Source organism: Melozone crissalis, unplaced genomic scaffold (assembly GCF_028551555.1).
Source record: "Melozone crissalis strain CALT ecotype California unplaced genomic scaffold, PUWL_Pcris_2 ptg000034l_1, whole genome shotgun sequence".
NCBI classification, from domain to species: Eukaryota; Metazoa; Chordata; class Aves; order Passeriformes; family Passerellidae; genus Melozone; species Melozone crissalis.
This window is the reverse complement of record NW_026535812.1, coordinates 9,625,456-9,650,070: the sequence shown is the minus strand read 5'-3', so window position 1 is coordinate 9,650,070 and position 24,615 is coordinate 9,625,456. Positions and strand designations below refer to the sequence as shown.

Below are 24,615 nucleotides of genomic sequence, written 5' to 3'. Positions count from 1 at the left end.
CAACTTGAGTTCCCCATGAAATTAAATGCCTCACTGCTTTAATAGTATAGGAAAAGAAGGTGTTCTCTGTCCAGTTTTAATCTCTCCCAGTCTCAGTGACAGAGGGCTTATTTTCATCTTCTGTTTCCTGATCTGATTTCAGTTATCCCAATTGCATCATATATTTGATCTAGTGCTGCACTGCTCATTTCTTCATTTTATGTAGCATGTTATTAGATAATAGAAAAACTTAAATGAGCTGTTGAGCTGTAAAATTGATGAGAAGCAGCATCACTCAGTGCATTCTGTAGAAGTTGTCCATATACCAATGGGGCTGTTACACCATCAAATGTCACCAAATACTGTGTGTCAAAAGAGGTTACCAGTGCTGTCCAGTTTAATTCAAGTGAGAGAAATCATTTAAGGATGATATATTGCCACTGTTCTGAGAAAAGGTGTAAATTTAAGGCATCTCAGCATCATTTTTCCTAAGTTAAGGCAGGATTTTGTATATTCCATCTCAATATTACTTATTCTCAGTAGTAAGACAGTGAAAACAAACATAATATGTGATGGATCTCTTTTCTTTTCTTTTGAAGACTGTGTTACTTCATCCTTTATTCCAATCAAGCCATTCCATAATGTCAAGGAGCATCAACCTACAGTGGAAGTTGAGGAGTTTGTGCGGGAATCAACAAAATATTCTCGACCTTACAGGGTGTACAAGAACCAAATATACATCTATCCAAAACACCTCAAGTATGACAGCCAAAAACACTTCAACAAGGTACGGAATGTGAATGATTCTGGCCAACATGGGCTAGCAGTGGCCTGTATCAGCTCTTTTAAGAATCCAGGAGAATTTATAAAGGAGAGGAAAATGGTGATGTCACTGAATTGGCTCTTTATCTTTTTCACCTGTATCAATCATGAAACACTGGTACAATTTTAATGAATCTATGGATTTATTTTAAGTCCTAACAGTGATTCAAAGAGATAATGTGGTAATTCCTTCTTCACAGTTTTCAGAAGGGGTTTATATTAATGAGAAAATGTGTGCAGATAAAATTAATCTTGATAATGTTTGTAGTTCTTAAATGAAACCTGGTACCACTTGTGATTCCATGGTGGTTGAAAACTAATTAAGGACAAGATGTAGGTAAGTCCTGATCACTTAACAGTCTGCTTCTACTCAGTCATTTTGAGGCCTGGCTTGCATTTTGCATTTTTCTTGGAAATTTTATTTCTGGTGATATCACTGAGACTTTCAGGCATTTATAAATATTTATACACCATCTGCATGTTTCTCTTGGATTCTGAAAAGGCCTTATTCCAGCTCTGTAGTTTACCTGACTTTTTCTGGCTACCCCATTTCTGATCTCAGCTTTGGTATGCTCCTGTCTCCCCAGGCACGGAATATAACAGTGTGCATTGAGTTCAAAAGCTCTGATGAAGAGGGAGCAAAGCCACTCAAGGTGAGTTGCAAGAGCTTTATGTTCAGAGGGTGCTGTTTCTGAGAACATTGCTGATAAAACCCAGGAATAAGGCTGATACTGACCCAGAACAAATTTTTACAGTGCAGCTTGCTTTTTCTAGAGTTTATCACTTACCCTACATTTCTCATTGAGCTCTGGAGTCTTGATTGAAAAGAATGAGGCACAAAATTAGAAGGACCTGGGACTTTATTCTTAACTTTGTTAAGAATTAATCTTAATTCTTAACTTTGCTATTACCCAAGGGCTGTTGCACAGTCCATTTGTGGTCTGGTTTTCCCAGCAATAAATAAAACTGCCATTACTCAGTCATCAAGGGCTCCCAGACAGGACCCTGCCAGAAAAGAGATTCTTAGCAGGGATAGCTTTTGTAACATTTGAAACTCAGTGAAAGCACGGTATTCGGTATTGAACTGCATAAAAGTGAAATAGATTTTGTAAAGCTTTTTGCAGAAAACTCTGAAATTGATAACAGCAGGGAAGAAGTCTAAGGAGTCTGCATTGCTTAATTGAGCATAGGGTAATTATCACAGAATCAATGGACTTTTACTGGAAGGGTGTATTAAAAAATCCAGGTTTGAGCACTTAAAACATTTCTTTTAATATTTGATAAAGTAATGATCAATCTTTCATGATAATTGTTTTAAATGTGCATACATATTAGATATACCAGTATCTTCAGCAGAATTTCCCAATGTAATGAAAACATGTTACTTTTACCAGTGCATTTATGGGAAGCCAGGTGGACCCTTATTTACAACCTCAGCCTATACTGCTGTGCTACATCATTCCCAGAATCCTGATTTCTATGATGAGGTCAGTCTGCTTTTTCTTTCATTAAATGTCTGCCAATCCCACACGTTTGCCAGTGAGACAGAAAAATATCTGTACAGAGTGCTTCTGTTGCCATTGCTTGTGTGTCTGGAAGGGCTGTGCTGTGTAGATTGACATGCAGGATCACGTTTTGTTTTCTCTTCTTAAATCAACTCAGTGGATTGTTCCTTTTGTAAGATGTTCTGAGTACAGTTAAGATACTGTAGAATTAATTAGGAACAGTCCAGCTCTCTGAAATGCATGTCTGGATTACATTAAGGATCCAGCTGCATCTCTGAATTTAATGGAAACAGTAAACATTGTGATGAAGTGTGGAGCCAAGTGTCAGAACAAATCCCTCTCTGACATCCAAGATCTGCATTGGGGCATTTTGTTGATGCAGGGTCTGAACAGAATGTACAGTGACGTGTGGTAGCTGCACAATTCCTTCAGCTGCTGCTTCTGAGGGTGCAGCCACAGAGTAGTTCATGTGGCGCCTTTGCCAAATGTTACTCACATGTGCATCTTTTGTTTCAGCAAGTGTTGGTTCCCCAGGCTTCCTGCAGGTGAAATTAATTTCACCCTATCAGGGACTGGGGTGTTTGGTGGCTTGTGAATGTCAGCTGTCTGTTCTGGATTTTCCACTACTGCTTTTTGTGTAGTGATGAGGCTGGCAAACAGCATAGAGTTTATAGCCAGCATTTTCCAAAGTGTTCTCCTAGTCAGTAAAATTTCCTTTTTCAGTAAAAGTTTACTTTGATAAAATTGCTGAGGCAACATCAGCAGATAATGTACAACTACATGTGAAGTATTAATTCTAAGACTCCTGTTTAGGAACTGGGGTGGAACTTAAAGCATTGGATTTTCAGAGATTTTGAACTCCTTGCTAATTCTTTACAATATGTGTTTTGGGGTTTAACACATCTGAAAGTGTCCTTCATGTGATGCTAATGAGCCACTTGTTTTGGGGAGATTACTTCAGCCTGAATGAGCAGCTGAATTTAGATGTGAATAGCCAATTTGGCTGGAAGAGGTGTGCACCTATCCTAAATGTCCATAGTAAAACAGGTGCAAAATTTAAAAGAATGTGGGATGTTAAGAAGAAAGTTGTCTTCATCTCTATCTCTGGGTGCCCATTTTATATCTGTGTTTATGGTATTAGCTTCTTACCCATAAGCTGGAAGCATTTATCAACCATTTCTAACCCTTACTTTAGCACAGGGTTAGCTTGGATAAATTTCATCACAGTTCACAAGAGCAAAGGGTCATTTTTGTTAGTTCTTATGGTAACATGTTCTGATTAGTTTGTATTTTTCTTCCAATAGGTTAATAGTACCTGAAAAGCAGTATGTAGGATTTTATGGACAGCATGAAATAGGACTTAAGACTGAGCAGAAATTATAAATAAAAGTTTATTTTCATGTCAGTCATTGTTACTTGGTCTTTGCCATGAAATGATGCTGAAGCACTAGCAGAAACATAATTTGAGTTTTAGTTTGGTTCTCCTGAAAATATGAGCATGGGGGCTGCTTATTTATGGCTGTTAAAGTGCAGGTGATCACTTCTAAGCAGAGTCCACCACTCTTTAGTTCCGTCCTCTTTCATCTTATGCTCTTTCATCATTAATGAAAATATTCCTCCCCAAGACAAAGCTGTTTTAATTAAAAGTGATAGATGATCCTCATAAACAATTTCCTTAAGAGAGCATTTCTTACCATGGGGCAAACGTAACCCAGTAAAAGCAGGCTGTACTTAGACCTCCTTGTAGAGAGATGTCACTCATTTAGCCCATCTCTGATGCCTGGTTTAATTGATTTTTAAACTAAAGTGAGGTGTAACATTTTACATTTCAGGTGAAAATTGAACTTCCCACTCAACTCCATAAGAAACACCACATTCTGTTTTCATTTTATCATGTCACCTGTGATATAAATGCAAAAGCTAATGCCAAAAAGAAAGAGGCTCTGGAAACACCAGGTACCTGTAGTAGAATTATTTTCAATTATAAATATGCATTATATACATTCAAATAAGGATTTCAAAGTTTTTGGCTGGATGTTACTGTCTTCCTTTAAGCTTTGTTTTTCCAAGGAGTCCCATTTATGTGTTCTTGTGCACAGTGGGGTTTGCCTGGCTCCCTCTGTTGAAAGATGCCCAGCTGGCTTCCCAGGAGCACCAGGTGCCAGTGGCCAGCAGCCTGCCCCCCAACTACCTGAGCCTGCAGGAGCCAGCAAGCACCAAGGTATTCACTCCCCCCCTTGTCACTGACATGGCACTGGGCTCTCATTTCCAGGTGGTTTTTATGAGATCAGACTGCATTTCCATTTGCTGGGGATAGTAAATGTAAATAGGGTTTCTGGTTTAGAATATTTATTTGAGTATCCCTGACTATAGGAACTAACATGCAGCACTGAGCTGAGTGTCCTATGCTGCTGATTCACAGGTGTATATGGAAAAAGTGTCTTTTATGTATTCTACAGTGTTATAACTCCTCAAAATGTGAATCAGAGTGGTCAAAAGAGCTTCTTTCGCAAACTCATATGACATTCATTCTCCGGCTGATGTGATCCACAGTCATGATTCATTCTCCAGTTTTGTGGTGTGATATCATGTTTTCCTGCTGATCCAGTCCAGCTTGGATTATTTCTGCCTCCTTGTGTTTGTTTTGCCATTGTCATGAGGACAGGGTGGGGCAGGATCTGGTCCCTTGAATGGCAGCATTGGCCTTGTGCTGAAAAGTGGGGCTGTGCTGCAGTGATGGTGTTTGTGAAAGCTCAGGCACTCTCGTGGGCAAAGCTGTGCACTGAAAATTTGATGCAAACTTCAATAAGTACAAAACGGGTGGAAAAATATGTTTTTGTTGTTTTTGCTTTAACAGCAGATTGGCAGTGATATAAAATGGGTAGACAGTGGGAAACCACTTTTCAAAGTCTCTACTTTTGTTGTATCAACAGTAAATACTCAGGTAAGCCAACATTCTTCTCACCTCTGACCTGCTTGCACACAAAAAGTGTCAGGGCATGTCTGAAAGGGGTTTGAAAATCATGCATGAATTTGTTTCTATGACATTTAAAGTTTATTTCAATACAGAAGGACAAGATGCCAATGATGGAATACATATTTTAAGGTGACACAATTCAAGCAAAAATAAAAATTGTTTAACATTATACCAATAGAAAAATTGTTGAATATCAGTTTAAACAGCAAGAAAATAAATTCTAAGCACCAGCAAGAAAAAAAAAATCTGGCCTTTGAAATCCCATAGGTTGTGAGGAAAAAATTAATCACTCACAACAGTGAAAAAGGATTTGTCAAAGCACCTGGCATTTAGCAAGCTGTGCTGACCAATGGGTTGGACTCAATAAATTGTTTTTCTTTCTGTGACTCCTGTATAAGATGGTGGGGACCAAGTGTTTCCATGGGTGTCATGGGTGATTGCTGTAACCAATTTCTAGCAGCAAATTCAATAATCTATAATGTACATTAATGTGAATGTTTCCTATTTTAGGATCCATACCTGAATAACTTTTTCCATCAGTGCCAGGAAAGGGAAAAGGATCTCTCTCAGCCTCCTACCTCAAACTTTATCAATTCTTGTAAGGTAAAGTAACCCATATAGTACAACCCAGAAGTTGTACTGTACAACTGCATTTAGGGCTTCCTCTCCACTTATCCCCCACTGCAGAGCTCCAGCCATGGCACAGGTTTACCAGGGGGCAGAGGGTCTGTGACAGCTCCAGTCAGATGGACTTGATGTGACAGATGCTCTGCTGATCACCAGCTGCCTCCCATGCCCTCTCATCTAGAGCAGGGCTGCATCTGCCCAGCAGCAGCTAATCCAGCCTTGATCCAAGCTCTGATCCCATCAGGGCATCAGGGAATGTTGCTCCAGTAATGGCTGGGGAAGGGAGATGTGGAGCTGCAGCATTGCTGATAATCCTCTCTTGCCTTAAATAACTTCTCTCCTTACCTCCTCTGAAATCCTGGCTGCTGTTCCAAGGGCTGCTCAGGGTGTTTGGTGTGGATAAATCAAGGGTGCTTGTTGCCTCCCAAGTTCTGAAACCAGAAAGAACATCTGCGAAGATGAAGCAAGAGCTGCATTAAATGTGCCTGTATTCAGTAGAGGTCAAAAACTGTGAGAAGGGAGGAGTGTGACAAGCAAATTAGAAGAGCAGTAGATAAATGTAGGGTCCTAATTCTTCATCTGTTCATGAGTGCTGAAATCCAGAGTTCTTGCTGTGCGCTGTGCTCATGGAACATGAAAGACAGATGAGCAAGAAAAGTGAAGGCAGATGTGACTCTGTTCCGTCTCTGAACTGACTGGAACATCATATTATGACATTTTTTGTGTTTCCTTTTAGCACTCTGTAAAATCCAGCAGGTGTTTGGGGTTTAGATGTTGGCACCATGTAGGTGCTTTTCCCCCTTCCTTCACTGGTGATGTTTTCCTGTAGGAGTGTTCCTTAATCAGATACCAGCTGCTTGGGGAGAGATTTTTTCTTTAATAAGCAAAGAATAGTTCCAATAAATCATGGTAGTTCCCTGGACAAATCCATAAGGATGGCCACTACTTTTGTTTGTAGGTGCAGCTCTACCTGCAGACCTGAAAAGAGTGGGTTTGTTTTCAAATACTGTCTTGATCTTAAAAAAGGGTAAGATGTGTGTTCACAAATCAAAGCATCAGTGTTATTTAGAGGTTATACCTCTACAGAATGAAATCCTTAATTAATTTTTGGAAAGCCATTGAGCATAATGGGTAAAGTTTAGGAATCCATAAAAGCTTTAAAACGTGCTAGACAATAAGCTGGTTGCCTAAACCACCAGAATTGCACAATTCTTTATCTGCTGTTTGTAGTTGACCTTCTAAAACTATTCCAGTGAATTTATTAGAAAATAGAGACAGTTTTGTATGCAACAAGTAATTAACTATGCAATATAACCACAGTAAATAATCTTCCCTAGGATATTTTGCTTTTATTTATATATTGCTAGTACTTTGTTACAAGTTCTGGAATTATTTGGAAATACCTGAAGTAAAAACATAGGAGAAATTCAAAGCAGTTTGGTTGTTTTTTATTAAAACCTCAATACCTTCCTTGATTAGAGAAAATAATAAAATGTCAGGTCAGTGTGTTAATATTCATTTTTACCACTGTGCTTTTAACAAAAGTATTTTGGACACAACATGTTGAACTTAGCAGATCTCTGGATTAAAAAAAGAGTTTTTCTAAAAATATTAGAAAATGCATATTTTGGAAATAGTTGACTTCTTTTATGGGCCTTAGATAGTATCCTTAGTGAAATAATATAAAAATTGGACTAGAACTCTGAAATTTGGACAATACCTACAGTTGTATTGATGGTCATATTTAAAACAAGCCTCATGGGGAACCAGTCTCTGCTTAGTTGCCCTGTTTTCCTGCTGCTGTTACCAGTGGCTGCTCTGCATTTTACCTGCTGGCACCTGCCAGCTCTCATTGCTTACTCTGAAAGTCTCTCCCTTTCCTTCTTCCCTCCCTTACAGAATTTATTGAGGATTGAGAAGATCCATGTGATTATGAATTTTCTTCCTGTAGTCCTGAACCAGCTCTTCTGGGTTTTGGTGCAAAACAGTGATGATGAAGTTGCAACAGCTGTGACCAGGTATCTGGATAACTCCTGTGGGATGGATGTACAGAATTCACTCAGGAGCACAAATGCAAGTGTTAGTCCAGTTATAGCTCTCATTTAGACTTCAGTAGGTGAGAATGCTGCTTCCCCCCAGCACTGGGCTCTGCAAATAGCACGTGGAAGTGTTGGGATCATGTGGCTGGAAATTATTGACCATGGTGGGCATGTGTGATTGCCCTGAGGCAATTCTAGGGGAAGGTCTCATTCCTGAGCAGCCAAGAGCTTCCTGACAAAGCTGGGTTTCAACTTTGGCTTCTGTTTGGTTCTGAGGATGTGGAGCTCAGCATCTTGCTGCATCCAGTGCAGATGGAACCAGGTCACACCATTCAGGGGTATTTTTTAATTAGAATATATCGGCAATAACTGAAAAGCAATAGAAGCATTTTCCAGAGAGCAGGCAAACAACTGCAATGATTTGCTGAGTCTCTCACCCCTCACATAATGAAATTGTCTTTATTGATGCTGTTAATCAGGGCAGCAGGAAAAAAATACTGGCAAGATTATTATTATTGGTCTCTGCAGGAGGGCAGAAAGTTGTGTTGCATTTACTTGTGTCCATAGTGATGTTTTTGTTGTCCTTCCTCCAGCAGCTAAACATGGGGACTACAATACTCCTACTAGGAAAAAATTACAACTGCCCTCTGCAGCCCTGTTAGACTGATCTGCTGTCAGTGTTCTTTCTTTCCTTCCACAGATTGTGCTTCAGAATTTGTTCCTGAAGAATGGTTATTTAGGGAAACTTAAAGGAACAAGGAGATTGAGTTCCCCATCTTAGCCTTGGAAAGCTAGAGTTTCAATCTGCTTTATCAAATGATCATTTCTCAGGGCAAAGTCAGTTTTACCACAGCTAGGTACTATGGTTAAAGGATCCTTTCCTCATAAGTGTGTGGGATTTCATCACTGCACACTGTTGTTAAAGGGGAGAGGCCAGCAGACCTTTGTTGGGGACACCTTTGTGGCCAGCAAATCAACTGATGTTAAGTCTAGAGAAAATGATGAATTTTCTCCTAGGGTAGAATTTCAGCAACAGTTAACTGGCTGGGAAGATGCTGCAGAAGAAGCAGCTGTTTAAATTAAGTTTTAATGATTAGATGGAAAAATGGAAGGATATTATTTTTTTCCATGCTTCAAGTGTTGACTATATGCACACCTGGCCCAAAAAAAAAAGGAAAATAAGAAGGATTCTCAGTGTTTTTCTTGCATTTGTGTTGTCTTGTCTTTTGTGCTGGCAGAGCTGATGCCAATGGGAATATGCCTGTCTGCTGTGTGTCATTCATTGACGTGTCCTATATATACACACTGTGTTTTGCTCTGAATAGCTTCAAGCAGCTTGTGTTGAACTTTCTGAGAGCAACAACAACAGAATGAGAGCATGGATTGGCTTATGTGTTGTGGAGGAAACATTATTCCTTTTATACTCGTGGCTATTTACTTGTCTGGGGGCCAAGTCGTGTCATCATTTCTCTGTCACGTTTTTTCCAGAACCCATTTCAGTTTCAAATCATAATGAAGGTTAAAAGATCAGAATGCCCACAACTAATTGTCATAGCTTTTGTGTTTTGCTACAAATTTTGCTTCTCCTACTAAAAGCAAGAAATGAGATAAATTAAAAATACTTAAGGAACTTAAAGGCTTTTGGATCCAATAATAAGAATTGCCAGAAGTCACTCAAATGACCAAGCTAGTCAAAAGGAGCACTTGTATGTGGGCCACAGTTAGACATATTATTTTTTAATCTATTTTAGTCATACTGTTACTATGCCTATCCCTGAATTCTTGAACATAAAAATAAGATTATAAAATTGCAGAGTCTTTTCTATATTAAGCATCCTTAATAAATGAGCTCCCAATAATCAAAAGGAAAGGATATGGTCAAGTTGAAGACTTCTTGCCTAGATTTGTGTTTTCTGGAACAGGATGATCTCAAACAAGGATGGTCCACATGCAAATTGGAGAGAAAACTTTGCTGCCATTCTCACTTTCACACAGTTAAATTCACAGTTTTCCTGCTGCTTGTAGAAGCTCAGGTTTTGAGCATGAGCTCAGTTTTTGAGCTTGGTGCGATCCAAGCAATTTTCCTCTCTGTGGCTGATCCCCAAGTTTGTCTGCGGTGTCTTCACTTGTCTGTGCTGAGGGTGCAGGGACAGGAGCAGACAGTGCTGAGCAGAACTGAGGGTGCAGTGCTGGCCTGAGTGCAGGGACAGGAGCAGACAGTGCTGCAAAGGGACCTGCTCAGGCTGCAGCCCAGCCCTGGGCTTGTCTTCGAGGAGCTGTGCCAGCATGAGCAGAGTATCAGGGGATTTGCACAATTACAAAGGGCTGAGAGAACTTAGCAAGTAGCATTCCTGGAGAAAGGGGCTCTTGCCTCTCTGTTTCAATGAATTATTCTAATTTTTGTTATCCCTATGTATCCAAGGCCTGCATAAAGTTCAGTTAGTTAATGTTTTCTCTTGTTGTGGTGACAGTACAGTTATTATCCTTAACACTGGGTGCAATGTTAAGCAAATGCATATATAACAGCACAGTCCAAGCAGTGGAAAGCCCAAGAAATGACTGGCTTTTCCCAGTGGACAGATTTTGCACATGTTATTCATCATTTGGATCTCATCCCTCATGCACTGTTTCAGATGAGCTTACAAGAACAGTACAATATGAGTATCAAGACTTTCTCAGCCTTATGACAAAAAATAGCTCAATTTTTGTTCTTCTTTTGTCTTGCAGAGTCCTTACCAACATTGTTGCCAAGTGCCATGAAGAACAACTAGACAACTGCATCAATTCTTACGTGACGGTACGGCCGGTGTCGAAATGTTCATGTTTTTGTGCAGAGATGGGTTGAGTTTGGTGGTTTTGTGGGTTTTTTTCCTGTTTACTCTTAGTTCTACTTGTTTGTAGCTTTTTCTGCATTTGCATCATAACTTTCTGCCACTGAGAGACTCTGGTTAAGAGACTTTAAAACTCTTCTGTTGAGGACAAGCAGCTGCTCAGGTCTCTGCTGCTGCTGCTGCTTTTTTTCCCCAGAACACCAAGCTGAGCAAGCACAGGAGGGAGAAGCTGCAGTGCTTTCAGCTTATATTTTAGAGCCAAAACCTGTCCAAATGTACTAGCACTGAGCTTTTAGGAGTGTAGGGTGTCAGTCTTTGGAATGATGTTAAAGCAAGAATTTCCCACTGTGCAGGGTTTGAGAGAAGGGAAGGGGGAGATAACATGAAAGATTGTGAAACTTCAACTCTTCAAGTACCAGTGAGAGGCATTTGATGCTGCTTGCAGTCTGTATGAATGTATGTGTTCACAGGTCATGCACCTCAGCCTCTGAGTAGTTCAATTTTAGTCTCGAGTACCCCAGTTTAAGCACAGAAGAATTCTGCTGAGGTCCAGCAGAATTCTCTTCAGGCTCCAAAATAAATAAACTATGTAACATGTAAATGTAGTTAATTAAATGGGTATTAAAACTTCCTCTACCCAATAACTTCTCAAAATTGCAGTAGATATCTGCTACATGACCAGCTAATAATGTTTGAAATTAGAGGAGTTCATTAAGTTACACCGTAAGTCCACTTGGTCTGTTTTCTCATTTCCAGCAGCAGTCAAAAACCCAATAACTGGTAATCTCTTTGTTTTCTATCTGTAAGGAAAAAAATACCTACGTTACAAATGCTGTTTTGGGAATAAGTAAGTCGAGAATTGTGACTCACAATGCAGCAATAATATGAAATTACACTGACTTAAATAACTGGACCCAGAAGTGCCAAACTGCACAGGGAGAAGCTTATGGCATCTGCTGCGGAAACAAAGCTGAATATTAATAATGTGTTTTCAAGAAATATTTGTTTCTTTTGCCAATCTGGTTGTATTGAAAAGATTTTTAGTCCCAACTGATTCCCTGTCAGAGCTCTTGCTTTAGGGAAGGTGCAGTGGTACCAAACTATTAGCTTAAATTGTTGAGTAGTCATGGTAGGTTTATGAGTTCCTAGCAACTTGGTAGGTAAATTCCTCCCTTGGGGCCTCTTTTTCTACAAGGACTATAGTTCTGCCCATCAGTCAGCTGCAGTGGGTGCTCTACACCTTTCAGGATGAGCAGTTGTTGCCAGCTCTGAGTAGCTGTTGCCATTGGAAGGAAGGAGCAGGTGAGAGCTGACCTGGACTAGGTGGGTAGAAAGCCCTCCACACTTCCTCTGCTTGCCTTTTCTTTTCTTCCCAGGTGGAATGGCTTTAAAGGCAGTTTGGAGGTGTCAGGATCCTATAATCTATTGAATAGTAAATCATAGCACTGGTTTTAAGCAGAATTTCCTCTTGATTCACATTAGGTTGAAATCAGCAGGAAGCTGTGTTTGAAACTGAGGTTCTGTAGGGGAGTAGGTTGTGCCATTACTGCCTGGGGAATTAAAGTTTATGTGAATGGATTGTTCAGTCAAGATCTTTTGGCAGCAAAGATTGCCAGCTGTTAGTGATACACTAACACTGAGGCTTTTTTGTATTTGTTTTAATGCACATTTTGAAATTTTTCATTTTTTCTTTCTCCTTCAGTATGTCTTCAGGACCAAATCATTTGATGGAAGAACTGTCCATGAGGAGCTATCCAAGAATGTGACTGGGCTGCTGAAGTCAAATGAACAAGTAACTGTGAAACAAGTTTTAAAGGTGAATGATACCTTGAATTAGCACATTTGTAGTTTTACTACTCATTTTCTGCCTGAAACTCACTTATCTCTTTCTCCTTTTCCTTTTCCCTGTATGACCTTTGTGCAAAGCATGTCCTGCAGTGATTCCACAGTCAGACTGAGCAGAGCTGCTGCAGGTTCTCAGCATAACACGTATCTCAGGATGCTGTGGTTTGCATAATAAAATTCTTCCTGTCTATTACAGCTCAGTCAGAACCTGAGACCTAATTCTTACACAGTATGATGTGGGTAATTGCTTCTAGGATACTCTGTTGTAATTTTTAACTTGGAAGATGCAAGGAAAATATTGATTTTTATGAGATTATGCATCTGTAAGGTCTGTCCCTGAGCCTCTGGGTTATGGTACAAGAGCTGCCCAGTCCAGCCCAGGACTTCCCAGAGGCAAAAATGTGTTCACCTGTTTAAAATGAACCAGTTCTGATGTTCTTTATTGAGCCGTTAGCAAAAATAGTCTGAAAAAAGCATAAAACCTGCAGAAATGCTGGGCCAGCCACAAAAAAGTGCCTGTGGTTGGGCTTATTTTGGGGAGGTTTGGGGTTTTTTTAATGTATAAGCTTTTGGAGTGTATTTGTTTCACATATATCTTGAGACATTAATCTGTATCATACTTAATCACCATTTCAAATGGTATTTGAAGAACCACTTTGTTCAAGTATCATCTTATTCTGTGCCAACTTACCAAATATCTGATGGAACTCACAGGGCAGGTTATTCTTTGAGGTTCTCTGCATCACACTTTTCTGCCATTCCCTGCAAGCAAACCATGAAGGCAGCACTCAGCAGGAATGGGAAGTTTGTAGGAGTGCTGTTTGGAGGCTTCTTATTGCAAAAACCCACAGACAAAACGCCTGAGATGGCTTCACCTCTCTTAAGGACATGATCCAGTGTTCCTCAAATACATGGCACTTAGATTTTTAAATTCATTTGTCACACAGAGTTTAACACTGTGCATTACCAAGACATGCAATCCATCTGTAAGGAACGGTGATGCATTTTAAGGTGTTTATCAGGTAATCATTATTCATTCACTCTTCTCCTTCTTTTGAACAGCATTCCTGGTTCTTCTTTGCAGTCATCTTAAAATCAATGGCACAGCACTTGGTTGATACAAACAAAATAAAGGTAAGTTTATATACAAAATCTCTTAGGTAAAAAATAAAATGCAGAATCCTGGCAAATGCACTTGAATGTACTTGAATTTACTATTTGACTGGCCAATAAAATAAATCCTGTGATACTTGGCAAAATATTTGGTTGACCTACAAAAACATTATCTTATCTGCTATGCTCAAACCTGTTCTTGATTGTGCAATGATAGATTGAGGATAGGTTGAGGACATATTTCCCACTTTTCTATGGACCAGACTCTTCTGTTTGGGGTTTGTGCTCAGAATAGATCCATGGAACTCTAGGAATATTTTTCTTCTATGTAGAATGGCCTGTGGTTTATTGTCTTTATTCTTGGCCTGAATGCTTGATGTGCAACATCATGCACTCTTAAGTTGGTGGTCTATTCCCTGCTTAGGTTTCTCGAACTCGGAGGTTTCCAGAATCATTTCAAGCTGAGCTGGACACACTTGTGATGGTTTTAGCAGACCATGTTGTTTGGAAGTACAAAGATGCTCTTGAGGAAACCAGGAATGCAAACTACAGCACTGCCAGATTTCTCAAGGTGAGGTGTTCTGGCATTACAGCCCATGCACTTCCCCATATTTAAAACAAACTCCAGTCCAGTCTAGTCAAAGGGAGTAAAACCAGTTCTGAGTGGAGATGGCTCAATTTCCAAATTCAGCGGCGACTGTTCAGTTTTCTATGTCCTTTGGTCTTTGAGGATCCAAAAGCTTCATGTAAATCTGCTCTAAAGCAACTTTAATTCATTTCTGTCTATGCTCTAAAAGAGTCAAAGTTTTCAAGTTTTGCAGATTAATACCTTATATTCAAATGGGTCAAACATTTGATCAGGAATGTGATTTTAGTTAGACTTGAGCTGATACTCTTGTTAAATGCTGTAATTCTGAATGACTCTGGGTAGATTAAGTGTTCCTAATGAAGGAGCTATGTTTGAATGTGTGTAGCAGAAGGCTTTGCTAGTTTTAAAGAGTTCAGGAGCTGCAGAGAATGAGGGAATCAAGATTGCATTCTCTGCCTGTAGGCTGACTCTGCAAGGAAAACATGTCAGTAACTGCAGAACCAAGGCCCTCAAAACCTGTACACCTTCTGTCAATATTCAGCCCCAGCAGTCAGGAAGAGCTGTGTTCTCACCATAAAGGAGTGTAGTGTCAGACTTTGTCCCAGAGGGAGAGCACAGCTCAGACAATGAGCATTGGGGCTGGGTTGGTCCCTCCCCAGTCCCTGCCCTGTCACTGAGGGGATGCTCAGCTCAGCTGCCTGCTCCGGTGGGGATGCAGTGCTGCCATGCAGGAGTGGCTGCCACTAGAGAAGCTTTCTCCAGTTCTCTGTACACTGTGGTGGTTGCTTTAGGCTGCAGACATAGTGAAAATGAAGTTTGATTAATTCATTGTTACTGAAAACAAATCTAAAAATCAAAGGAGATTCACCAGGTCCCTGATGTTCCTTGACCTGCCTAATACTGATTTCATCTGTGCACGTGATTCCAATGTACAAGGGACACAAAGTGATCAGCCAGATAACTGAGGCCTTGTATTGGTGTTGTTATTATAAAATAGTAATTCCTTTTTCCCCCCTTCTTAGCGCTGTTTTACATTTATGGATCGTGGATTTGTGTTCAGGATGGTCAACAACTATATAAGTATGTTTGGGGCTGGAGATAGCAAGGTATGGCTCTGCTTTATTTGTTTGTGTCTGTTTTTCTAGAGTGACTGACTAGTAGAATATTTTTTATATTGAAAATATTTATGATTCCATGACTTCAGCATGCTCAGAACTCAAGTCAGTGAAAACATTTAGAGTAAATATGGATTAAAACCTCCTGGGTTTAATATCCATGTGCCCCCTTCTCTGGGAGTAAATAGCCATGTTCAAACAGCTACTCAGTCTGCAAGAGTAGACTCTGCACAGACTGCTCAGACCAAAAAATCCAAAAGACTGAATTTAAGCTTTCATTTTTTGAAAGTACATTTGTCTATGAATATCATCAGCAGTAATTTTCTTTGAGGAGAATAAAGTAAGAGCATATTAAAAAGTTATCATTGTGTAAACTCAAGTGAGACTGTAACATCTTTACTTTGTGTGAGTGCCATGCTCTTACCTCATTGATGATGCAAGAAGGTAAATCTGCTCCAAATTAGTTTGTGCTGGCTATGAGTAAAATTCCCTGCAGCCTGAATTTCTTCTGTAATACCTGCACTAGTCACTGATATAGTTTGAACAATAAATCTCAAGCAGCAGGAGGTCCCCAAATTATTCAGTGTGACTCCTTTGCTCTTCATCCATCAGGATGAGTCACAGGCTTTTTCTCTTCCATGCCAGAGTTTATGAGCATATATTTAGTAACACAGTGTAGTCAGGATACACACTTTGAATGATTCATCTTTCCCCAGAAAGCTCACAAAACTTTTGTCCATTAACTTTTTATAATTCTTTGCTGGTAATATGTGCATTTGTAGCTAAAGAATGAGATTACTCCAGGTCTGCTTTGTTTTTTACCAAAATCAGCTTCATTCTGAACTCAGGTCTTTCCCTTAATCTCTGGAACAGCTGTAGAATGGAGTCTCTCAGTTGTTAATGTCATAGCCTGAAGTCTGTAATTCTGTAAATAATGTTATGCAATCTGAAAACTGTTTCCACATTTCAAACTTCCCTAAATACATTCAACCACAGAAACAGATGTTTAATTAAAAAAGCCCATTAATGGTCAGTGGAAAAGCCTAAGATTAATCAGTGTGCAGGGCAGTACTTAGCACCTTCTTGGCAGTAGGTGTGTGAACAATGCCAGCATCCCTCCAGACCCATCTGCCACCCTGGAGCAGATTCACTGTGTGTGGAGCTGTGACAGATGTGCAGCTGGAGCAGCTTTGTGGCACTTGGAAGCAATAGTCTCAAAATAAAATCAGAGATTTCTGACCTGAAGGAGAGAGAGGATTGCATCAATTTCATTTCAGTTAAGCGCCTAAGCAGGATTCAGTCTTCCAAATGTGCTGAAAGATTTCTATTTGTGTGGGTTTTGCCTCTTTACCTTGATTATTTATTTATCAAATAAAGATACTGCAATCTAACCTGTCTTTTCAGAAAATTTAACAGTGTATATGGTTGCCTGAATATTCTGTGGGTGTGCAATCTGTAGCTGTGCAGTTTCAATATATTGTAATTCTGGATGAAGCAACATAATTTATGTTCCAGAGAAATATCCCTTATGGTATTCCATATTTTGACATTTAAATATTGTTTTGAGAAACGTGTATTCAAAAGTTGAAATACCTCATTAGAAATCAATTCATTGCTGTGCTCCCTCAAAATGTCACAGTTCCTCTTGGGGAACACATTTCAGATGCTTCCCTTCTTTATTTGCCATTACCAAGTCCAGCTAACATGCTGTATTCCTGAAGAGGTGATAAAGTGCAATAAACAATATATTTTAGGAGAAAATATTTTAGGAGAAAATTCCCTACCATCCCCTATTTGGTAGAATCAGACAAGTGCATTTCCTGGGTATCCAAGCCTGTTGGTGGCAGCAGAAATGCTACAATTCAATTTTCATGCAAATTAAAAGACTTTTACAAGTGCTTTCTAGTGTTAGGACATTCAGAGTATGCTGAATGACAGCCTGGCCACTGAGAACAGTGAGATGAGATGATGGAAATAAAAATGTGTTGCTGGAAATGGTTTGTTATCTTTATATCTCAATGGCACATCATTACAGAAAGAATGATAAATTCTCGAGGTAGGTGCAAGGCTCCAGAAATTATCTGGATGGCTTCTTTGAAGGGAGATATTAAAGAAATAATACCAAAACTATATATTACCCAAATCCCTTAGAGGTGGAACTCATTGGCATAAACAGAGGAAGTTTTTGCTACTGTCAGTAAGCTCTGGTGTGACCTGTGTTGCTGAAACCTCATTAAAAAAAGAAGTCATAACAACTGTGATGTTAAAAATGTCTGTGGACTGGAGAAGATACTTCACTATGATTCAATGTCATGGTACATGTCATCAAAAGACCCAGTGTAGCTTTAATCATCTTCAGTGAAAAATCAGTTTAAAAATCAAAAAATCTTCTTTGTCTGAGACAAATTCTTGTGATAACAGAGATGAAAACCACATGTTTACTGTTTGTGCAGCTTGGCATAGCAAGCTCTAAGGTTTCATTTTTGGGTGGGAGTGTGAAGTTTGAGGTAGAGAAAAGTAGTGAAGCTCTGTCTCAGCATTTTCCCTGTTTTAATGTGAACTGAACCATTGCCTGTTGTGATTTTCAGACTTTGCACCAGTTCAAATTTGACTTTCTCCAAGAAGTCTGTCACCATGAGCACTTCATCCCTCTGTGCCTGCCCATAAGGTCTTCAAACATTCCTGGTAAGGCCCCCTCAGGAGGATTTCTGTGCAACAGTGAGTTGTTGGGAGGTTCAAAGAGCAGGTAATAAATAACTCTACCCAGAGCTGTGTCTGTACATCAGAGGCCCCCAACAGCTTTTCAGGCGTGGTACTTAAGCAGTGTGACAAAAGCAACATTTCGGTTAAAAATAATACATTTTCAGTTAAAAATAAAATTTCAGTATGCCTGTAAATAAATGCAACCTCTGGCAGCTCAGTGGGTGGGAGGTGGAAGCTTTTCACTGGAAGTTTTAACTGGAATTTTTGTGATGACTGAGTTACTAAATCACTAAACTACTGCCATAGCCTCAGGAGGTGGTAAACTAGGAGAGGATTTCAACAGGTACAGTACAAAGGGGGAGAAGCTCAAAAAATGGGCTCTTGTCTCCTTTTTGCCTCAGTTTTCAGCATCAAAAAATGAGTTCAGTTTTGACACTCAGGGCTTTTTTTTAAAGTAGAAGCTGTTTAGTTCAAACTGGAGTCAAATTTTTTAAAAAGCAAGCAATTTTTTTTTTACTAATAATTAAAAAATGCCTTTTTTGCCCATTTTCATATGTTTATGAAAAATGAAGACTCTGTGACGCCTTCAGAATCAGCACAGGAATATCGAACATCAGGTATGAGCAATATGACTGAGCAGAATTTTACTTTGACCACTGCATTCTGGCAAATCTTGGGCAAAAGTTATTTCTCATTTTCAGAAGTGGAATTGCTCTCAACCTCTGTGTTCTAGAACTCTTCTAGTGTAGGATGTGGAACAACAATTTGGACTTTGTGCCTGGAAGAAGTCAATAGTCTAATGAGCAAACAGTTGAGATTCTCATGTGGGAATCATCTCATGTATATAAATCATCTTTTATTATTAAATAGTAAAACTGCATGATTTCAAGAGATGATTATGGTAGGTTAGTTCATTTTGAGAATTGAAGGAGCAAAATGAGGCAATCAGGCCAGGAACTCAAGGTTTAACAATGGAACATGTGGAAATGAAGGGTGGGGTGAAGGATGTATGTAACCTATATATTAATTTAAACTTTCTTGTCCATTCTACCCCAAGACATTCCAGAGTACACACTGACCAATGAATTCTGCCGTAAGCATTTCCTGATTGGAGTCCTGCTGAGGGAGGTTGGCTTTGCCTTGCAAGAGGACCAGGACATCAGGCACTTGGCCTTGGCTGTGCTCAAAAACCTGATGGCCAAGCACTCGTTCGATGACCGATACGCTGAGCCGGTAAAGAAGCTGCCTGTCCTTTCTCACTGCTTGCTCATGCAGCACCTAAACATGCATGGAACTTCCTTAGCCATGGCTATGTATTTATTGGTTTCTTGATCATTATGTTGTGTCTTTTATTTTCAGGCAAAACAAGCACAAATAGCAAACCTGTATATGCCACTCTATGGAATGCTTTTGGACAATATGCCGAGGATTTACATGAAAGATATGTTCCTCTTCAATATCAATACTTCCAATCAGGTAATTCATGGGGTTTTCTTGGAGCACTGAAATTATCAGAGTGAGCCAGTCTGACCCAGTGGGAAGAGCTCCAATTTTATGCTGGTCGCCAGTTAGGTAGCAGAATACAGTTCTGAAATTGCTGATATATTTGCATCTGCAAAATTAAATTTGGAACATATCAATTTGCAGAGCAACTGGAAAGCCCTGGGAGTCTGTACTATCAAGGAACAGAATGGGGTCTGGAACAGAGCACTGCTGTCCCAGGGCTGGAAATTCAGGATTAGAGATCTGGAGCCCCAGACAATGTGTCCAGTACCTCTGCCACAGGCTGGGCTCTGAGGATGTGTCCTCGGGCAGGAGGCTGGGACGCCCTGTAAAGAAAACCTCCCATTGCCCACAGAGTATTTGCAGGATTGCTTTGTGTACCCAAAGGTGGTACAACTGAGGGACCATAAGCTGTACCGGGAGGCAGAGGGAATGCGTACAAGTAACTGAAGGAGGGAAAGGGTACAGAAACATCATAAAACAGCTTTACTGCCACAGAAAATATCTGTATAAATTGCACATCGGAAGGGATATGTTTCTTTCATAGATTTTATAACCATAACACTTCAAAAACTAGAAGCAGATTTCTGCAGGGATGTTGCGTCTTTCAATCCTTCCAGCAAATGAAATTCCATTACATTTGAGCATTGCTAATGGCAATTAATGTTCCTTTCCCAGTGCTGTGTTAACATTTCAGGAACAAACACTAGTTAGACTTGACCAGTCCTTTACGGCTTCCACTGTGAAAGAGTCTCATATTGCAGGAGACTGCTCAGCACATTATGGCAAGCCTTGATCCTTCAAGGCTGTCATGTCAAAACAGCTGGCAGTAGGTTCTCAAACTCAGTGTCTTAGAAAAGCCTCCTGGGTGTGCTGTCATTATCCAGGATATGGATAATGACCTGGAGTACTGGAGCTGGTTCTGTTTCACATGCAGGGATCCAGGGATGACCTGAGCACGGCTGGCGGGTTTCAGAGCCAGACTGCAATGAAACATGCAAACTCTGTGGACACCTCCTTCTCCAAAGATGTTCTGAACTCTATTGCAGGTACAAATGGCAGTTTGAACAGGCACATAGGCAGATTTGTTTGTATCTCAATCCATTGTGCTTTCTGCTTAGAATTCATGGAGGATATCATTAACTTCTGTTATACCATATCAAGGGAAACATGGTGTGCAATGTTTCTCTTCCCTTTGGGTGTCTTTGGATTGACTTTCTCTTGTGAAGCTGTTCTACTTCCACTGCTTCACTTACTCTCCTGCTTTGGAATGATGCCAGTATTCAGGCTCTAAGAAATCCCTTTGTCTGAGTTCATTCTTGTAGTCTCTGCCTGACTTAAAAATAGTTCCAAGGTTTCTCCTGAAAACTCCTGATGTCTCATGGAGAAAAAGTTTTTTCCAGGCTTAACAGAAGAGTAGAAATACAACTGATTTTATTTACTACCTCCAACCCTATTTGAAAATTCAGGGAAATGAATTCAGGCATCTTTCCACTGATTTTTGTGTCCTTAGGTCAGTTCTTACAGAATGCAACAGGCCATTTTAATGCCATGAAAAATGGCAAAGCGAATCATTGTACTTCAACTTGTTGCATGTTTTCAGTACTAAACTTACCCATCAATAGCTTTGCTATTGTAAGTTCAAATTGTCTCAATCCAGCATGTGACACATTTTACGTTCTCCATTTTTTTTTGTTGGTTTTTGTATCCATAAATGTTTTAGTTTAGCATGTTTGCTGTGACTTTCATTTACAGCCTTTTCATCAATAGCTATCTCTGCAGCAAACCATGCTGACTCCAGAGCTTCCTTAGCAAGTCTTGAATCTAACCCAAGTACCAATGAAAAAAACAGTGAGAGAACTGACACGTGTGAAAAGGTACATGTGCAAATGTTGGGAATGTTTGCTCAAGGTGGGAGTCCATCCCTGTGCTTAATGAGGCCCTTTGCTGTCACCTCAACAGATCATGAGACCTTTGTCTTTGATTGGGTCAACTCTTCGTTTTGACAAGCTGGATCAAGCTGAAACTAGAAGCCTTCTTATGTGCTTCCTTCACATCATGAAAACCATTTCAGAAGGTAAAAACTGTGCACTCACTACTTAATTTATGCTGCTGTAAAATACTGTGAATACTGAATCCAAGTGAACATTAAATTAGAATAATTAGCAGTGTATTTTACAGGCTTTGGGCTAAATTTAATTCCCTGTAATGGATACATAATATATTTTAATATCTCCCCTTAGATGCACTGATTTCCTACTGGTTGCGAGCACCCTTCTCAGAAATCACAGACTTTTTCAGCATTTTAGAGTAAGTTTACTTTGTGGTTGTTTGATTTTAGTGTTGAATATTCTAAAGTGCTGGCTGCAAACAATTCCTCTTTGGGTTTGTCCACCTATTGGAATGGTCTGAGATAGTTCTTGTATCTTAAATTATTTTGCCATAGTCTTCCAAAGTCATAATGAGACATTCTTAATAAAATACATATCCTCCAATATGTTTTAATTTCCATGCAAAAGGGTCATAATGAGACATTATTAATAAGAGACATATCATCCAATATGTTGTAATTACCATGAATGAGGGTCATAATGCTTTGGGTCTTCCTCCTAAAAGAGATTTTCTTATTAGTTTCCCCTTTGGTGTTGAGATTCTCTTCTTCCTTTGAGAAAAGTATTTAGCTCCACAAAACTTCCCAGCCGTAAGGAAAGTCACATCATGTAGGATGACCTGCTTTTCACATCCCCAGGGTGGTTTGCTCACTCCAATCTGTGCATGACTGCAGAATCCAGCAGGTTGCAGGTTTTGGAATTCCCTCACCATCTTGTAGTTGAAATGTGAATTATTTACCTTCAGCTGGTGAGGCAGTAATGCTTTTGCAGCCAGGTTTTTGCCTTTGCCATCTCACCAGGCATAAATCTTCAACTCTAGAGAAAGAGAACAGGGGTGTGCAAAGTGCTGTCACACCTCGTGTGTCCCTAGGCTGGGAGCTGCTGCATTCTGTTCTTTTTGCTTACTAGCAAGTGCATATGCTATAGGTCTCATTGAGGCACTAAGATTCAGCATTTTTTTCATAAGTACAGACCATTTGATAGGCATAAAATGTGTTGTTTTATCTTTCAGGGTTTGTCTGCAAAACTTCAGATATCTAGGAAAACGCAATATTGTCAGGTAATTCTGTATTACAGACTCTGTGTTGCAGTGTTTAAATATTGCAGCATTTAATAGACTTAAATGAGATTAACAGTGTATCCATCAATTTTCTCTTGAAAGAATGTCTTTCTGGAACTGAAGCCAATGTATGCTTCATTTTTTCTTTTATGCAAATGATATTGTTGTGATGTTCTGCATATCTGAGTAAATATCTTCTATAAAGGATAAATTGCATGATGTGATAACCATTATTGCATTTATAACCCAAAATAATGGGACCATTTTTGACCACATTTCTGTGCATATGCCAAACAAGAGTACTTTGAACACTGTATTTCCATCCATGTCATGGAAAGATTAGTTTTAACGGGCACAGATAATTGTTTCACAGCAATAAAAAAAAAATCTCCTGCCTCCCTGAAAAAATGTGACATCATGTTCAGCTGTGAAATGTGGAATGCACGCTTTGTCTCAGGTCATGTTTCATTTTTAATTTTATATCACTGCTGTGAATTTGTCTATATGTCATGCAGTGTCAAAATTAAAGGTCACCAGATGAGCCAGTTCTTGCTCCACACCAGGTTTAGTCAGGCCTGCATTCACTCTTCAGGGACATGGCAAAATCAATGTCACGTTTGATAACAGATAAACACTTATTTTCTCTTTCTCTTAACAGGAAAATTGCAGCTGCTTTTAAGTTTGTCCAGGCCACCCAGAATAATGGAACTCTGAAAGGTTCAAACTCCTCTGGCCAGACATCAGGGCTGCTCTCACAATGGTAATGGTGCACGGAATTCCTAACTCTGTAAACCCCCAGCCTGGGCCCTCATTCCTCAGCCCTTGTACTCTGTCATTGACTGAAAAGAGGTTGACAAAATATGTAACAAATTTCAGAGGCCCAAGAGCTTTAAACTGTAAAAAATCTGAGTCTCTCTGGCTTGACTTACAAGCTGTTGGTTAGAGTGTTATGTTCAGGGAGTAATCCTGTCCTAGAATAATTTTAATCATGTAAATTTATGAAATTACATTTTTAAAAGAAGTATACAGGAAGTGTATTTCAAGAAGTTACCTGAATTTTGAGATGTTAAATCTTCCTGAATTCTACACTAGTTACAAATATAAAATCCTCTCAAAACTTATAATAATCAGTGGTATTTTAGTTCTAAGCTTCCCATTATAAATTAATGATGTGTTTGTCAGCATCAAAGAGGACTAAAAGAACACATGAATGTGCACACGTGCATTTTTACTGTCATTGTCAGTTTATCATTATTTCTTTCACCTCATAGAAACTGTATTATTTCTTTCTTGAACAGGATATGTTTTTCTTATATTCTGAGCTAACAGAACTTACCTCAGTTTTTCTTCACTCAAAGACAATTTTCTAGACATCAACCTGAAAAAGCTGATGCTTTTTTTTCAGTGCTTAATGGAAGTTTTGTCCCCTGTGATTTCAAGAAGTCACAGCACATTTGTTTTGTCCACCTCACTGACTTCCTTAATCTTTGTTTCTCTGAAGAATTTTGCTTCATTTTGTTTATTAGCCATTGAGACACATTGCATGGAACTGACATGGAAAATTCTGAATAGGCGCAGTAGTTTTATTCTTTTTTCCTGATCTTAATGATACCTTTCAATTGCAGGATGCATTCTACTTCAAGTCACGATGGCCACAAGCACCACAGATCTCAAACATTACCAATAATCCGGAGCAAAAATGCATTTTCTAACCCCAAACTCTTGCAGATGATAGAGAGTAGCACAGCAAGTAAGTACAGAAATTATTCACTTCCCTCTGGAATGGTGTGGGATTT

The 24,615-nt window shown here is 39.5% G+C and overlaps 1 protein-coding gene across 4 annotated transcripts in view; it reads left to right on the top strand.

Annotated features, from left to right (window-relative positions):
- The window catches only part of DOCK10 (dedicator of cytokinesis 10), a 117,675-nt gene that overhangs the window by 70,205 nt on the left and 22,855 nt on the right, over positions 1 to 24,615 (top strand). For 3 of the 4 annotated variants that reach the window (XM_054282415.1, XM_054282414.1, XM_054282411.1), the window contains exons 17-40: positions 579 to 766; positions 1,389 to 1,454; positions 2,196 to 2,288; positions 4,139 to 4,262; positions 4,406 to 4,527; positions 5,164 to 5,250; positions 5,794 to 5,886; positions 7,810 to 7,928; positions 10,677 to 10,746; positions 12,483 to 12,596; positions 13,688 to 13,759; positions 14,163 to 14,309; positions 15,350 to 15,433; positions 18,031 to 18,127; positions 18,718 to 18,762; positions 19,203 to 19,378; positions 19,505 to 19,621; positions 20,586 to 20,697; positions 21,404 to 21,525; positions 21,611 to 21,725; positions 21,892 to 21,958; positions 22,772 to 22,819; positions 23,478 to 23,579; positions 24,445 to 24,569. In XM_054282415.1, coding sequence (XP_054138390.1) covers positions 579 to 766; positions 1,389 to 1,454; positions 2,196 to 2,288; positions 4,139 to 4,262; positions 4,406 to 4,527; positions 5,164 to 5,250; positions 5,794 to 5,886; positions 7,810 to 7,928; positions 10,677 to 10,746; positions 12,483 to 12,596; positions 13,688 to 13,759; positions 14,163 to 14,309; positions 15,350 to 15,433; positions 18,031 to 18,127; positions 18,718 to 18,762; positions 19,203 to 19,378; positions 19,505 to 19,621; positions 20,586 to 20,697; positions 21,404 to 21,525; positions 21,611 to 21,725; positions 21,892 to 21,958; positions 22,772 to 22,819; positions 23,478 to 23,579; positions 24,445 to 24,569 — 2,505 coding nt within the window. The remainder of the gene's footprint in view (positions 1 to 578; positions 767 to 1,388; positions 1,455 to 2,195; positions 2,289 to 4,138; positions 4,263 to 4,405; positions 4,528 to 5,163; positions 5,251 to 5,793; positions 5,887 to 7,809; positions 7,929 to 10,676; positions 10,747 to 12,482; positions 12,597 to 13,687; positions 13,760 to 14,162; positions 14,310 to 15,349; positions 15,434 to 18,030; positions 18,128 to 18,717; positions 18,763 to 19,202; positions 19,379 to 19,504; positions 19,622 to 20,585; positions 20,698 to 21,403; positions 21,526 to 21,610; positions 21,726 to 21,891; positions 21,959 to 22,771; positions 22,820 to 23,477; positions 23,580 to 24,444; positions 24,570 to 24,615) is intronic. The other variant, XM_054282412.1, reaches the window with a different exon arrangement.